Source organism: Rhinolophus ferrumequinum, chromosome 10 (assembly GCF_004115265.2).
Source record: "Rhinolophus ferrumequinum isolate MPI-CBG mRhiFer1 chromosome 10, mRhiFer1_v1.p, whole genome shotgun sequence".
Taxonomy (NCBI): Eukaryota; Metazoa; Chordata; class Mammalia; order Chiroptera; family Rhinolophidae; genus Rhinolophus; species Rhinolophus ferrumequinum.
Window position 1 is genome coordinate 26,741,919 of NC_046293.1, and position 15,520 is coordinate 26,757,438.

A 15,520-nucleotide genomic window follows, 5' to 3' on the forward strand; every position below is an offset into this window, starting at 1 on the left:
CTAGAGAGGGGGCAGGTGGGGTTGCTGTGAAGCCTGGCTCTGCCCGTGCTCAGATGCACCCCCCCCTTGTCCCTTGTGCCCCCCACCCCTTTCCCTGATTTCACACCTCAATTCCAAGTGTTCACTGTCTTTTCCCCCCTCCCCTCTTCCTGTCCTTGTTTTTAACAGCAGGAGCGCATTTCATATACACCTCCCGAGAGCCCAGTGCCCAGTTACGCTTCCTCGACTCCACTTCATGTTCCAGTGCCCCGAGCGCTCAGGATGGAGGAAGACTCGATCCGCCTGCCCGCGCACCTGCGTGAGTGTCTGCGCGCGCCAGGGTCGGGGAAGGACAGGCCGACAGACGGACAGACAGCCAGAGGGACTGCAGGGTCAGAAGGATTGACCGCGCAGGGCCAGGGGGGAGAAGGGCAAGCTCTGAGATGGTTTTCCCGTGACTTCAGCTCTGAGATGGTTTTCCCGTGACTTCGCGAACAAGCTGCTCTGCAGCCTTTCACCCCCTCCCCAGCATGGTTTTGAAAACCTTGAGATTTCTGCCCCTGGTGTCTCAGTGGATTCACTTCCGCGCTATGACATGTTACCCCAAAATCTGGAAATGGGCACTCTACGGCAGAGCCAACTTAATCTCCTAAGAGGCGAGGTGAATTTGTTGGGACAGCTGGCCCTCCTAAATTCACACTAACTCCCCTTTAATGTTTTCTTAGGCCTTAAATTTTGCTCAGCTTCTGAGTCAGACTCACTCCCTGCTTTGCTTTTCATGCTCTGTGCTCTTCCTGTCTTTACAGAGCCTGCCTCCACCCGCCTTTTCCATGCTGGATGCTTTTCTCTCCTTCATTTTCTGTGCCTAGAAATGGCCTTTTCCTCCTGCCGTTCTTCTACTCCCCTCTCTCTTGCTTCTCTTATGCCGTCATGCCTTCACAACTTCAGTCAGTTTGTAGTGTTTTCACCTTCCTCTCTCAGATCATCTCTACCCCTTGCCTCTACCACCTCTTCTGTCTGAATCTTCAGCTGCAACTTGGCAGGGCATCAGGGCCAAGACACTTGTGCTGCTGGGGCCAAGCTCCAAAGCAGCCGACACCTGTCATTTCCTTTTTTGTCTTTCTTTCCTGTGCTGCCACCCAGCCCAGATGATACAGTGTGATGGCGGCAGCTGGGGAGAATGAATCACCTGATTCCCACCCTGATCACAGTGTCCAAGAAAATGCCAGTTCTCTGGCTTGAGTATTACCCTGAGGGCACAAGTCCAGGTGATGGAGGACACTGGGGGTCACCTTGGCCCTTCCCTAGTTAATTCCTAATAACTTAAATTGTGGCACGGTTGTGCTTGCCATCTCTTTCTGGCATGGTATGACTCCCCAGGTTATTCTCCTCCTCTTGTTCATCCCTCCTCAAAAGCCAGAAGGTTGCTTGCTGAAAGTGGAGAACAATAGGAGACAGAGGACACAGGTCTCTCTTTTCTCTTTCTGTGATAATTCAGGGAATCAGATGACTGATGCTGGGAGGTACTAGGGGCATATTGCTGGCTTATCCCTCCTCCCCCACAGTAAGGATGGTGGCTGGGCTTTTGGCAAGGAGTTGGGGGCCATGAGAATTCTCCTGCAGCTTGCTGTGTCGGTCAAGATTTACAAAGTTGCTACATGTTACGATCAGTACATTCCCGCTTCACTTGGGCCAGGAGATAAAGGGCAGAGCTCCACTATACCGTCTTCTCCACAGTGAACTTTTATTAAAGACGAGATTGGGACTGTAAAGGTGCCAAGGTCATGGCTGCAGGCACTGTGGTCCTTAGTAAAGTGGAGAGTTGTGTGGTACCATTGGAACAGACAGGATTGCAAAAGAAACCACAGCCAGGCAATAGCATCTTTCCCCCAGAAACTGTCCTATGACTGGTATTCTCACCTCAGGATGGAACACACACATGCCATGAACACTCCTACTACCTAATTTCATTCATTTATTCATTGAACAAATACTTATTGATTAGCTATGCTGTGCCAAGCACGCTTCTGGATGCAAGGGATACAGAAATGAACAAGCAGACCAAACACCCTCGCCTCGTACAGAGAGAAAAAAATTGGGAACACTTGTCCCAAATGGGCTGCTGTTTCTTTCATAGCTTTTTATTCCTATGCTTTGACACATCCTTCCAAGGAGGCCCTAATCCCTGCTTCGACTCTGTATGCCTTCGCATATGTCGGCTCTTTTACCATAGAACCGCTCTCCATAGGAAGTTATCATAGTAAAACTAACATACGCACCTAACTTGCAATCGGGAAATCTTAATTCTTAACTAGTTCTGCTGTTAAACCAACTGTTTGACTGTGAGTCAGTCACTGTAATCCTCAGTTTTCCTACCATACAATATTGTGATTGGATAAGAGAATATTTAATAGCCCTCTTAACTTAAAAATATTATGATTGTCACCTAAGGGATTAATCTCTCTATTTGGAACTGTTTCTTCCATACCAGCACTTAAATTTTTGGGGAGGGAGTAGACGGTTTCCTCGTTGAGCCACAGCTGTGCTGCTTACCACTGTTTTGCCAGGCCCTACTATGTGCCTCGCACACAATCATAACAGCCTATGTTTATTGTGGGATTACCCTGTACCAGGTACTGTGTAAAGTCCTTTATGTAAATTGTCTTATTTAATTCTCACAGCAGTACTTGTAAGATCGATATTCTTTTTACATCCATGTCACATAAGGAATGTAGGGCTTAGAGAACTTAAGTATCTTGCCAAAGTCACACAGTAAGAGATAAAGTCAGGATTCAAACTCAATTCTGTCTGATTCTAAAGCTTAGGCTCTTATCTATTATGCCACTATGTTTTCAGTAAATATTTTTTGGATGGATGGATGAATTCAGGGTTGACACTTAGCCATTATTCACCGATGTGGCCATAGCATTGCTTTATGGCTGGAATCTGTTTAACTGATTCTATGCTCTGTTACAACATAGAATGTAACAATCTGTTCTAAGTGATTCAGTGGTCGAAGTGATTGACTATGGCCAATCAGTTGTTGAAGGGTTTGCTCCACTAGGTGGCTGGATGATGGAAGATGGATGGATGGATGGATCGATGGATTCCCACATAATTATCAGATGCAGGACTATGTCACATTATTGCTGACCTTAGAATATAATCAGTTGTTAGATTATGGATTCAGGTCAGGGTGATAATTTTGCCAGAGTGCTTATTCTCTGGCACCTGACTTCTTGGTAATCTGTATGAGCCCTGGTGTGACACCAGTAGTGCTAACATTTGAACTGAATCCTCTGAAAGTGGAGGTTCCCAGGCTCTTGCTGTTTGTCCGCAGCTGGGGCTTTCCACATGAGGCTGAAATGCCCTCCTTCCTGTCCTGTTCCAGGACTCGGCTGCCCATCAGGCTGTTTGAGAAACATTTCATGTAGCCCCTAGGATGGTTGAGTATACTTGAAGATGCATCCCAGCTGAGTTTCCAAACCTAAAAGAAAATAAATATTCTAACAAGGGAATTGGGTTATTGCTGTTTTAATCTGGGATTCCAGACAATTCCCGGTGGAATGCTCATGGAAAGTACGGGGAAGAATCTGGAAGCCAAGACAGCAGCAGGACATTTATGGTATTGCTAGGTTGAAAGCATTTTTAGCTGCTTATTTTAAAGAGATACTCACCAGACTGGTGTGCCTCAAAGTGGCTTCTCTTCACTGTTTATCCTCATTGATCTTCAGATAAACCCTCTCTCTTAGTTCTTTCTTTTTCTCCTTTCATTCTTAAATTAAAATATATCCTTTCCAAGTTGGAGGGAGGACAGGGATCATAGTGTTTAAGATTCTCTTACCAAGGGTTTCTCATCATCTTTTTCTGCAAATGTAGGGCTATACCCAAACCGAAGACACAGTGTGACAAATTAGCAAGCCATTGAGAAGTGGAAAGTAATGCCTTTTCCTTTTATTTGCCTGTGATAAAAACAAAGTGATAAATGGAACAGGGTGTTAAGTGGTGATTGTAGAGGCCTTGAAAGGGACAGGCAGGGGCAGTCTGAGCCTAAGAAAGGAGGAGAGTCAGGAGGGGCAGGGCCAGACCTGTGCCATCTTGGTCTGGCTTCCTCACTGCCCATGTGCAGGCCAGTGCCCTTTCACAACCCGACAGCAGGTTCCTGGAACTTCCTGTTTCATCGGGAGAGCAAACACAGTATGTTTACTGAGAAGATAGAAAAGGCTTTTTTTTTCCCCCTTCTTCCATAAAGAGAGCTGAATATTTTTTTTCAGCTTGAGGGTAGAAGAGCTAAAGTATGACAATTATAGCAGATAGATAAAAACAAAAAATTCCATTCTTTAAAGGGAGCAGGAGTCTTCCATCGTAGCTTGACAACACTTAAAAGGACCAAAGACCCCCAAGAGTTCCTTGACAAGACCTGCTTGATTCTCTAAGCAGTGAAGGGCTGTTGCTTGGAGCAAGGCATGCCTTTTTCTGATTCTCACTAGAGAGCTCATGGTGTGAGGAAGAAACTTTTTCTCATTTGTCTGCCCAGGGGCCCCCTTTTTCTAAATTCCTGGAGGTGTGAGTGCTGAGGGCACAGCAAAAGGTGCCTCGTGAAGTTGTGCCAGCCCTGTGAAACACTTGGCCTCAAACAGTGATTCAGGGCTACCCATGTAATAACAATAAGCATGTTTCAGATTGATGGGGCAGCATTTAAATAAAGAAATGTCTTTATTCTACATTCCTTCCATCATCATTTCACATTTAGTTGATATAATTGCATCTAATTACATAATCGCCATTTGCCCAAAGACTTTGCATTCTGCAGAGCCAGTTTGGTTTTCTAAAATCCCTGTGAACTGGTATTTAAAATTCGGAACCTAGGACTCATTCATCATATTTAATAGGGTTACAGTTTATGATATTGTGGGTTAATAAATAGCCATAATAGCTGCTTGGAGTTTTCTAGAGTCAGAACACCAGAAATAGTCCCTTGGCTCTACTTCCTCTTCTTGTGAATCTTTCAAAATTCTTACATTACTACTTCTACTTGTGTGTGTTTAATAATTAATTTAATGCCTTCCTCTGGAAACGGTACCTCGCCGCTCACCCACTTGGCGATTTTGCATTCTCAGCAGACTGAGTTTAAGACAATCATGTGACAAGCAAAGCTATATTAGAACCAGGACAGTGAAAAGAGATGCAGTGGCTCTTGTTTCTAATTAGCTGGAGCAACCAACAATTTTACAACTTTCAAGTTATTTTTGTTCCCAAAGAAGAGGCAAAAATGGAAATTTTTCAGTATAATTGCAGTTAGTACTCTATATTGTCATAAGTAACAAAATGCATTCATATATACCATCTCATTTAAACATGCAACGGTCCTTGAAGTAGGTATTACTAATTCTATTTTATTGATGAGATGACAGTGGCTCAGATAAGCCCACTGAATTTTCCAGATTCACACAGCACATGAAAAAGCTAATGTAATTTCTATTTCAGAAGTCACCATTTAGTTTTCTTAGAAGAAAACTTAATGGCAGAGTCTCACGGACTTGAAAGTGGAGGCATTGCTCACTATTGGAGTCTGGGAGACCATGGGCACAGGGATGGGAGTAGTTACGGCTCTAGTGATGCACTTGACCAGTAATTTGCGCTGAACCACCAACAGGCTGGCTTTCATCAGGAATGCGATCCTGTTACGATGGGCAATTCATTCTGGTTTTGCTCACCCATTTCTACTGCTCTTTACTCTCTTGTGAACAAAAGTTGAAGTTCAATTTATCTCTGCAACCAAAAGGAAAGAGCTGGCTGTGAAGGCCTCAGATGGCCACCACTGGAAGTGGAGCTCAACCAAGTACCCCCATTCCCTGGTATTTCACCTCCTGGGAACAGTTCCCATTTTCCTTTCATTTTTTCCAAGTGAAAAGGCATGGTAATAGGCGGGACTTCGGATCAGACAGACCTGAGTGGGCTTGATTCCAGGGGCTCCTCTCTCTGTTAATTTAAGCTTGCTAAGACTCACATTTCTAATATACCTACTGATGAGGGTTTCCTTACACGTATCAGAGCTAATTTATATATATGCCTGGCAGACAGTGTTCAGGTAACTCACTAGAGCTCAATTTCAGTTTCCCAAGCTGGTAAAGAGCCTCTTTTAGGATGTGGCTTTCCCATTTTCAAGGGCCAAGAGAAGCGTATATATCATTTTCTGTTTAATGAAAGTAAAGGCCTAGAGTTCTGTCTACCCAGTATTGACTGATTTCCCTAAGTGACTATGAAAATCAGCTTCGTTTTCTAACCACTCCCTGTGATTTCTAGGAACCCAGTTCTGCTCTGGGGCACTCTATCCCAGAGCCTAATCCGTACCCACACCATATCGGTACCTCTCTCTGTAACTGTTTTCTTTGCTGGCCTTGCCTGAGCTGTAAGCCTCCTTCCTCAGCTTTCCTCACCCTTCTTCTAAGACCTAGCAAGCCCTCCCCTGTCGTTTGCCATTATCAGTGTTCCAAAAATGGCCTCTCCTCACACAGCTGCCTGTGACGTATTGTGACATCACCAGCAGAGTTGAGGCAAGGACATGGGGAAGAAGATTTAATTCTCAGGATCTTGACAGAGCAATAATGACTTCTCACGACGATGGTCAGCCACCAGTATTTTGTATTGTGTTCCCCTGAAGCCTTCCTTTGAGTGCCTGTATATTTGACATTCAAATGCTTGAAGGCTTTCTACTTTTCCAGCAGCCCCTGCAGCTGTACCACGGCGGCCCAGGCTAGCTGCTTCAAACAGCTTGAAGAGAAAAAACAGCCCACAACAGACCAGCCAGGATGCTTTGGAAGGGAAATTTCCTTTTTGGGTTTGCTGTCTGAAAGAATTTCCGATGCAGGCAGACGTTAATTCCTAGCTCCATGCTTCCTGATAAGGAAGCAGCTTCAATAAATGCAGCTATTTTTAGATGCCTTTTTAAAAATATATATATATATATAACCAGAGGTCTATTGACCTTTTCTTTCACTTCACATTTCATGCCATGCAGTCCGTGCACATTTAAGGCAGTTCCTCCAGCATAAGCTCTGACAGGGTGGCTCTGATCCTGTGGGGATGGGGAGAGCAGAGCTCTCAGTGTCCTTAGCATTCTGAAGTAGACATTTGGACGCTATTGGCACTTGGTTGTCCCTACCTGGTACTGTGCGTTATTTATGTGAGCCCAGAGTTGCCCAGCTCTATTCTAGACCCAATATTGAAAGTTTATGACAGACTAAGAGAGAGAGAGCCATTTAAAAATAAATGTTCTATGAGTAGAGACTTGAACTCAACAAAAGATAAGAAATGACATTCTGATTTTTTTCTGTCTCTTCTCAACTATCTCCCCTTGGATTTTCCCAACCATCAGTGCCTCTGTGGTCTTTCTCTTGGCATATCAGGGTTCTGCAGACCAGGAGGTGCCTGTCCATATGTTCCAGGATTGGTCTCATGTATACCTCCAGAATTCTGCTGGCAGGTGTGATAAAGATTCAGTATGACGCCGCTCGAACTATGCTTTCTAGGATATTCGCCACCTCCTCTACATGATCTCAAAGCATTGATTGGGCTGAGTCTACACCAATATGATAACGTTTCCCTTCCCGAATAACAGATACTGTCTTCATATTTGAATTAAACCTCATCAGTAGCTCAGATTCTTGGAGGCTCTGACAGGAATGGCTTTGACTGCTTCATCTTGGTGCTTTTCCAGAGGTAAATGTTACCAAGGACCTTTGGGTGTTACTGATTTCACTGTTGCCATAGGAGGGTTCTGGGTCAGTTGCCTGAACCATCCAGTGTGTGTTGGGGGTTCTTTTCTCTGGTCTCTTCTGAAGCAAGATAGAGCAGGATTTGAAAGATTTAAACTGTTCCTGTTTCTGGCCACATGCTAACTGTAAATTCCCAAGAATAATTAGTCACCCTCCCGTGATATTTACTGCTTCCATCTTGGGTAGGTGGACTTAACCCCATTCTTTTGAAATTAGTCTCTATTTCTGTTTCCTCTAGATCATAGATAGAAATAGCCTCCAATGGAGCTATAAGATTTCAGTGATAGAAATGCAGATTGCGGATATGGATGCTGGATGAAGAGCTGTGGATGTGTGGTGGGTACAGATTGGATCCCTGGAAGGAAGAGTAACCCGTGCAGTGCTTCACCCATTTAGCTGGGGCTGAATTCTCCACTCCACGGGTGGAACGTTAACTAAAGTAGTTCACTGAGGAGGGTGGAGGTTTGTCAGGAGAGATGCCACTATCATTAAAAAAAAAACAAGCCAAAAGGTGCCTAGGTGAATGTTGCAGGATGTGGAAGGGCACTACCTTAAGGTGGGATCCCACAGTTTATGTGGTTCCACTTTAGAAGTAACAGTGTTAGGATCCAGTTACCCATGTGTTTTCCAGAAGTGGCTTACCTTTGCAAATGAGTTTGTTTGTCTTCATACCCCACCTGCCAGTTTAGGAGCTGTGCTCCTCCGTAGGAGCCATTCTGAGGCCCCCTGTGTATAAGAGGCCACTCTAGAGAATCACTGTTACAATACTGTGTGAAATAAGTAATCATTGTCACTCCTATTTACTGAGCACCTTCTAGTGCCAGGAACTTTAGACATATTATTCTGAATAATTGCTGACACTACAAGGTGGATATTATATCTGTTTTACATTTTGCTCAGAGTGGTAAATCCCTTGAGCAAAATGTCAGGGATTTTCTCTCTGTGGTAAAAACGCACAGAGAGAAAGTGGCAGAGCCACAATTTGAATCCAGCTCTAATTCCAAAACCCAGGCCTTTTTTCACTTCACCATGTGGCTTCTTAAAAATATTAGGAACTGATGAAAGTTATTTCCTTCTAGCTGTTGGTTAGAAGGAGAAAAGCCAAGCTAAGAGGTTTTTTTTTTTTTTTTTTCAATTTAAACAAAATTTATATAAACCACAGACAAGAAAGGCCAAAGGGGTAAAATCAGAGACATAAACTAAATTGTCTTTTGAACTTATAAAGGAAGATAAATGTTCAAATTCAGTTCTCTATGCAGACTGTTACCTACAGTGTGTTTTCACGTATCCCTATAAATTCTAAAGTGTTAGAAACAAAATCAAATGAAGCAAAAAGAGGTTCCTGGAGTCTGTGATGTTTCATCTTTTTAAAAGAGATGATCTACCTCCAGATTATTATTACACAGTAAGGAAGGTATTGTGCTCAAATGGAGATTGTATTACTAGGTTCACAAATGAAAGAATTTTACTTCCTAATACTTTTTTTTAATCTGACCTGCTTCAGAAAGGTTGTCTGATATTTTGTGCCTCAGTTTAACTTACCTGGCATATGTGCTGGGAAACTCTACCCCAGGGCAACAGAGCAGGGGGTGCACTTGTCTTGGTGACCGTCCTCTGAGCACTGGCCCAGTGTGGTGACGAATGGAGTCACCCCGAACTATTCATCCTTTCTTTGCAGGCTGCTGTAGTTTGCTCATCTGTAAAGGTAGCCTGGATATATGATTCATCAGGTTCTTCTCACCTCAACCGTTTATTCTTTTCTAATTCCAGAAGAGACATCCAAGGGGTATTAGCAGTGGAGCATTATCTATAAATGCTAAGAATCACGATCATTCACTTGATTTCGAGCACTCAACACAACATCACATTTTCGTGCCGATAGATGGTGGTATTTAAGCGACACCGGAAATTGTCCTCCACTTTCGCTGTGATTGTTTTGTGAGGACGCAAGGAAATATGGAAATCCCACACCTGACACTGTTGGACGCTTTCCTATGCTGCCCGTCATGGAGATCAAGTACGGAGCCAGCTCCTAAGACTCAGGTCTTCTGAGGGCTGTCATGGCCACTTGAACCTTATGCTGGTTCCCCGGACCTTCCAGTCAAATGTCAGGCCTGCTTCCCTGTTCTCATAGCACTCCTTTCGGCCTGAGAATTGTCTGTGAGTTGGCCCTTTGCCCAGAGCATTATGTACAGGTGTGGCTTCTGGTAACTACCTACTTGACCCCAACTGTGTGATTTGTGGAAATGCCCTCCGCAACTTGAGGCATGTTGGCCTTTCCTGTAACCTGTAAAAATGACTGTGCATTTTGCTCCCTCTCTAGATGCTGTCCATCGGATTGAGGGCTTTACAGAGCCAGCTGATCTGCATGGATAGGCCACACTATCCTCCTTCAGCCAGCCCCATAGCACATGCACAATTAATACTGCATTAATTAATTATGGGGAAAAATAGCACAGTTGGCAAGGGAACGAAGGCTTTCAGCTTCTAAAGTGAAGGCTTTGATGGCTGAGCTTTAAAGTACATTTCCACCCGCCCCGCCAGCAGAGAGAATCTGTGACACTTATACCATCCCCTGGGCATGAAAACTCACACCCAAGAAACTATTTCTAAATAGAGGCCCTGAACTAGTTGCTCCAATCATCTACTCTTTGCCACAGGCTATGAAAAGGGGGTGTGGGGTTAGGGAGAAAAGAATTGCCCAAAGCAACAGTGATTCGTGACTAAAGCCGAATCACTGTTGCTTCCTTCAAATATCTCTTGCATCACCAACATCAGGACCTCTTTGTAGAGAAGTAAATATGAGCAAATGATTTAGTGCCAACCCTCTTGAGTAAATAAAAGTACTCTTTGCTCTTCCTCCTTGTATGCCTTACTTCAGGAGGCAGCCCAAAGGCAGAGCAAATTCACAAACCTGTTATTCTCATGGGTTGGAGGTTTGTCTGTTTTGGGCATATATTCGTACTAGAAGTGAACAGAGTGGGGGAGAAACTCTTTCCTTTCTTTTTTATTCTGATTCCCTCCACACCGTTGTTCTCACAGAACTGAACTCCCACACTTACCCTTTTCACTTCTCATGCAATGTGATGGAGAAGCCACCTCCCAAAATTCCCGCCCTGCACAGGTAGTTTTCGTTCTCTATTTCCAACGCCATCATTTTCTGTGCGGCTCTTGCTGACCTTAAAATTTGGCCACAATTCCAATAGTCAGCCACATATTTCGGGTTTTATTTAAAGGTCTTTTAGGAACACAAAAGTAGAAATTCCCTAAGAGAGATACTCCTCATTTGAGAGTCATGGGTTAGAAACGTCCTTTTAAACTACACTTTAATTCTCTGATCATACTGAGAGGAACTTCAGAGACCTACAGAAATCTAAACTGATAGAAAATTTGTTTGGCCCTTATAAAAGGGAGATTTTTTTTTTTCCTTTTGATTCTTAGGCAAAGAAAAATTTTACTTCAGATGTGTCTAAGTGTGTGTGTGTGTGTGTGTGTGTGTGTGTGTGTGTGGTTTGGATGGGCTCATAGCTGTTATTCCAGATTGCTTCATGGAGCCTCTGTGATGATTTTCACCACCCAAAGTGATCCAGGGAAAGAACTTGAAGACACACAACTGGGTATTGTAGCACTGGCATTGGCATATCCAGCTGTGTAACAATCTCATATCTGGTACTTCTTTGTTTGCTGAAGGAGAATTGAGATTCAGAAAGTGGCTGGCTTCTAAACTTTTATTGTCCGGAAGGGCACTGCTCTGGATCCGGACAGAGGGCTTATATAGTTGTCTGTGAACAGGGCCAGTGTTATGCTACAGCAGGATACGTCATCACTCAGTTGCAGTGATTTCAGACAGCCCTGAACTTAAATATCTCCCATGACGAACTACTGTGGTACCTGAAATTCCACGGTTAAGATACGTTCCTTTTGGACCCGGCACTATTTCTACCTAGGTCTATTTTTAAGAGTAAAGCATTATCATAGCAGCAAGTACACCTTGGATAACGATAATACCTTAAGTCCCTGATACCTTAATGAAACTCAGTTTATCAAATCTCTTGACCCTTTTGAAATAGAAGAATCATGGCCAGCATGGAAAGTCAAAGGAGGTAGCAGAGTTGTCAATAAACTTTGTACTTTGCTTGCGACTGGCCTTCTCCACGGAGGAGACAGACATAAAATTAGATGGAAAATCCAGGCCCTTTGATTTAGACAAAACATTGTGAACCTGGACCTCTGAGACCAAGATGAGTAATCTCATACTTCCTGTGCCCAGCTTTTGGTCTCCAGACATCGCTAGCAGCAGTATTGGCCAAAGTGGGGCCCCCTCTAGCACACTGTCAACTTGAGAATGTGCAAGTCTGTATTTCCTTGAGAGGAGCAGTGAATTTTGGAATGTAAATCAGAATTCTGAAGCCTTTCAAACCATTCTCGGGGTGATAAATGTTTGATCGTAATGCCTAGCCCATGCAGATGTACAAAGGACCTGTTCATCCAAGTCTCAAGGTGAAGTGGTCAGGAAAATCTTGACTTGTGGGTAACTTAAAGGGGCTAGCCAAAAGTGCGTGGCTTATATGATGAGTGGGTGTGTGGAATTGGGGAGAAAGATCCCTGGTAGCTCTCCATGCAGAGTAATAACTTCCATTTATTGAGTACTTACAGTAGGTACTTTTCACATGTATTATATCATTTAATCCTCACAACAGCCCTATGTACTAAGTTTTCTTATCATTTTACTGATGTTCAATGAGGTTTAAAGAGGTTAAGGGACTTGGCTAAAGCCACAGAGCTGGGAGGTGTCAGAACGGGTCCATCAGATTCTCCGCCTTTCCTCCCAATATAAGCCAAAGACCCATTCTCCAGACCAGTCTCTTTAAGAATATGAAAAATAATGTTGGGTCCCCCTCTGAGATCCAGCTGTGGTTAAAACCTCATACATTTTAGAAAAATAGAATAACTCATTAAAATGAAATTATAAATCTACTCCACAAGGAAAAAAAAATCTACCACAGCCCAAAACCTCAGAGTTAACATATTCAGATTTCAGTGAGCTATATGATTCTCTCTAGTCCCTTAAATATCGCTGTTTCCTGGTCAGTAATGTCCTTTACAGAGTCCTGGCACTTGAATAGTGTAATAAGATCAGATCCTATCATCCTGCGATTCTAGTGCAATCTAATTGCAGGGTGAAAATCCAGGGCAGGTCTTAGTTCCTCTTCTGTCAGTGTCCCTCTTGGTCCCTCTCTTGCTCTATAGTTTGAAGCTCAGTGCCACTCCCTCTTTTTGTGCTTTTGGTCTCTGTGTTGTTTTCTTTTCACAACTGTTTTTTTTTTATTCTTCTTTTAATGAAGTGATTTGAGATGGAAAATTAAGGACTTAACTGTGAGCCTGGCAGTTTCCTGCTAATGCCTCTCTGCTAAGAAGCATCATAAAATCCTATACATTATTATTCACTTCAGCACAGCTGCTTTGGGCTCTCACCCACTTAGTGATTCACAGTATGTCTGAGAGATTAATTTTCATAAGCCTGTGGATGGAGATATTTCCCCCCTCCATGTTTTACTTGAAATCCTCGGTGGGGAAGTGTATTTGAAAAAAAAAGAAAAAATCCACCATCCTTGATAAAAGCTAATTTGGTAATATACATGCTTTAGGAACTCTAATTGGTTATTTTATCTTCGTGCACCCTCTTCATTTGAAATACTGCCATCTTTCTACTGGAAGTCTCAAGTGTGTAGAGGAGGACTAAGGGGGAACAAGAATTGGTGGTTCGCGTTAAGTGCCATCCTATGGCTATGGGGTGCCTGTTTGTTAGTGTGTGCGATGTATGTAAGTCTACACATGTACCTGTTTACTGATGAAAGTTGCAGGTACCGATTCCCTCTTGGAGAGGTAAAGCTCTTGGTGTTACACAGCATGTGAGGGGGACGAGGGAACAGGAGAAGGATGAAGAGGGAGGAAGAGGTGGGCCAGGGTCCATTTCAGAAGGGTCCCCACCCCCTGGGTGAGAGCTCAACTTCTTAGGCTGACATCCCAGCAGCCACAGAAAACCAGGGGTGTTTTTAAGACTCAGCTGCCAAAGTTTCTTGAAGCAGCTCAACTCAAAGGCATATGCTGGGCTCAATTCTGAGGGAAATTTCCTTTTTGGGGAAGTTGAAGCAAAGGAATTTCCTGTGTGGGCAGACAGAGCTTCCTGACTTGAAGGCTTCTTGGAAGGGAAACAGTTTCATAATGAAATGACAAATTAAAGACATACCAGCCGGGTTCACTTCAAAACAGCTATTGAGAGTGCAGGCAAAGCCCTATTATACTCCCTCACAGAACAAAAATAAATCCCATCCTGACAGGTTTCTGTATGCTGGATTATATCCGTCCCCCCGCACCTTCCTTCACAGCCTCCGTCTCCCTTCCTCCCACCCCCGCCATTAGCTGCCACCATCTCTGTCTTTAATAGCTCTCTGGAGCAACCGGCAAGGAGATTTGGGGCATCCCTCTTGCTGCCTTTCTTTGTGGCTTTACCCATCCCTGACCTACACAGGGGCCTCATGGGTTATGTTACAGCCCCATGCTGCCAAGACTCACAGAAATGACCTCTTTCCTTCCCCCTTTGACACAAAGCAATGATTGAAGATATCTTCAGCAACAGGGTATATATATAAAAAAAAAAATGCAGCCGTTTCCTTGGACTGGCCTTTAAAATCTTGTAGGCAATAAACGTAAGGGCTAGTCTGATGTTGGGATCTGGGTCTGAAGGCTTCGCTTTGTTGAAGGAAATGAGGATGTGTTGGACAGAGGACATTCTTATACCTGAAGATACCATTTTCTACCGTCAGTCAGCCTGCCTTTTTAAAAAGTTGACATGAAGATGTCTTAAGAATTAAGTTTCTTTTTTTTAATGGAACAGACTAGGAGAAAGAATGATGTTGCAATCCTTTGGGGTCAGCATTAATTAAGCTTAGGCTAGTGAAGTAGAAACAACACAGGTTTTAGAATCAGATATTTAAGTTCAAGTGCTAGCTCTAGCAGTATACAACTAGCAGCATAACCTTGGACAAGTCCTTTAACTTCTTGACCTCAGCTTCCTTATCTCTAAAATGGGTACAGCAATACCCTTTTCACATTGTTGTGAAGAAATTATTAGCTTATGATTTCAAAAACACTTTGTAAACTCCACTAAAGTCTTTACCAAATAGCACTTGTTATTTAACCACCGTTGGGATCTTTTGGGATTGAAATACAATGCTAGGTTACAACAGCAGAATAGTAGATTTGTAGATCAATTTAGCAAATATTTATTAGGGGTTTTCTATGTGAGCAGTAGGCTTGGGCTCTGTGAAGGAAAATAAACTATGATATTTAAAGCACCCACATGATATAGCAGAAAAAATCTTGGACTTAGAGTCAGGAGGCCAGGATTCAATCCCAACTGACACTCAATAGCTCTGTGACTTGGGGCGAACTGTTTAACCTTTATGAGTCTCATCTGCTCATCTGTAAAATTGGGAGAAATGAAACTCTATGACTTCAATAAGTTCTGTCCAACTCTGATATTGTATAATCAGTTTTTAGTGGTCCCTGCCTTCTGCAATTGTTTATAAGATTTATTCTATAGAGTAAAGGAAAAGTATTCACTGTATAACAGCCTGTCTGATGAAGAAACTTGCGTCAAAAAGCTCGATTATTTTTTTTATATCAGATGTAAACAGGAAAAATTGCTGCTTGCCAGATATGTCAGCTATAGCAATTTGGTTTTGGGTGTTTCGGAGTGA

At 43.3% G+C, this 15,520-nt stretch overlaps 1 protein-coding gene across 3 annotated transcripts in view; it reads left to right on the forward strand.

Moving 5' to 3' along the window:
* Positions 1–15,520, forward strand: part of ETV6 (ETS variant transcription factor 6) — a 223,750-nt gene that overhangs the window by 91,887 nt on the left and 116,343 nt on the right. The window contains exon 2 of one of the 3 annotated variants that reach the window (XM_033117450.1): positions 169–298. The exons of 1 other annotated variant lie outside the window; for it this stretch is intronic. In XM_033117450.1, the coding sequence (XP_032973341.1) occupies positions 169–298 (130 nt within the window). The remainder of the gene's footprint in view (positions 1–168; positions 299–15,520) is intronic. One more of the 3 variants, XM_033117451.1, reaches the window with a different exon arrangement.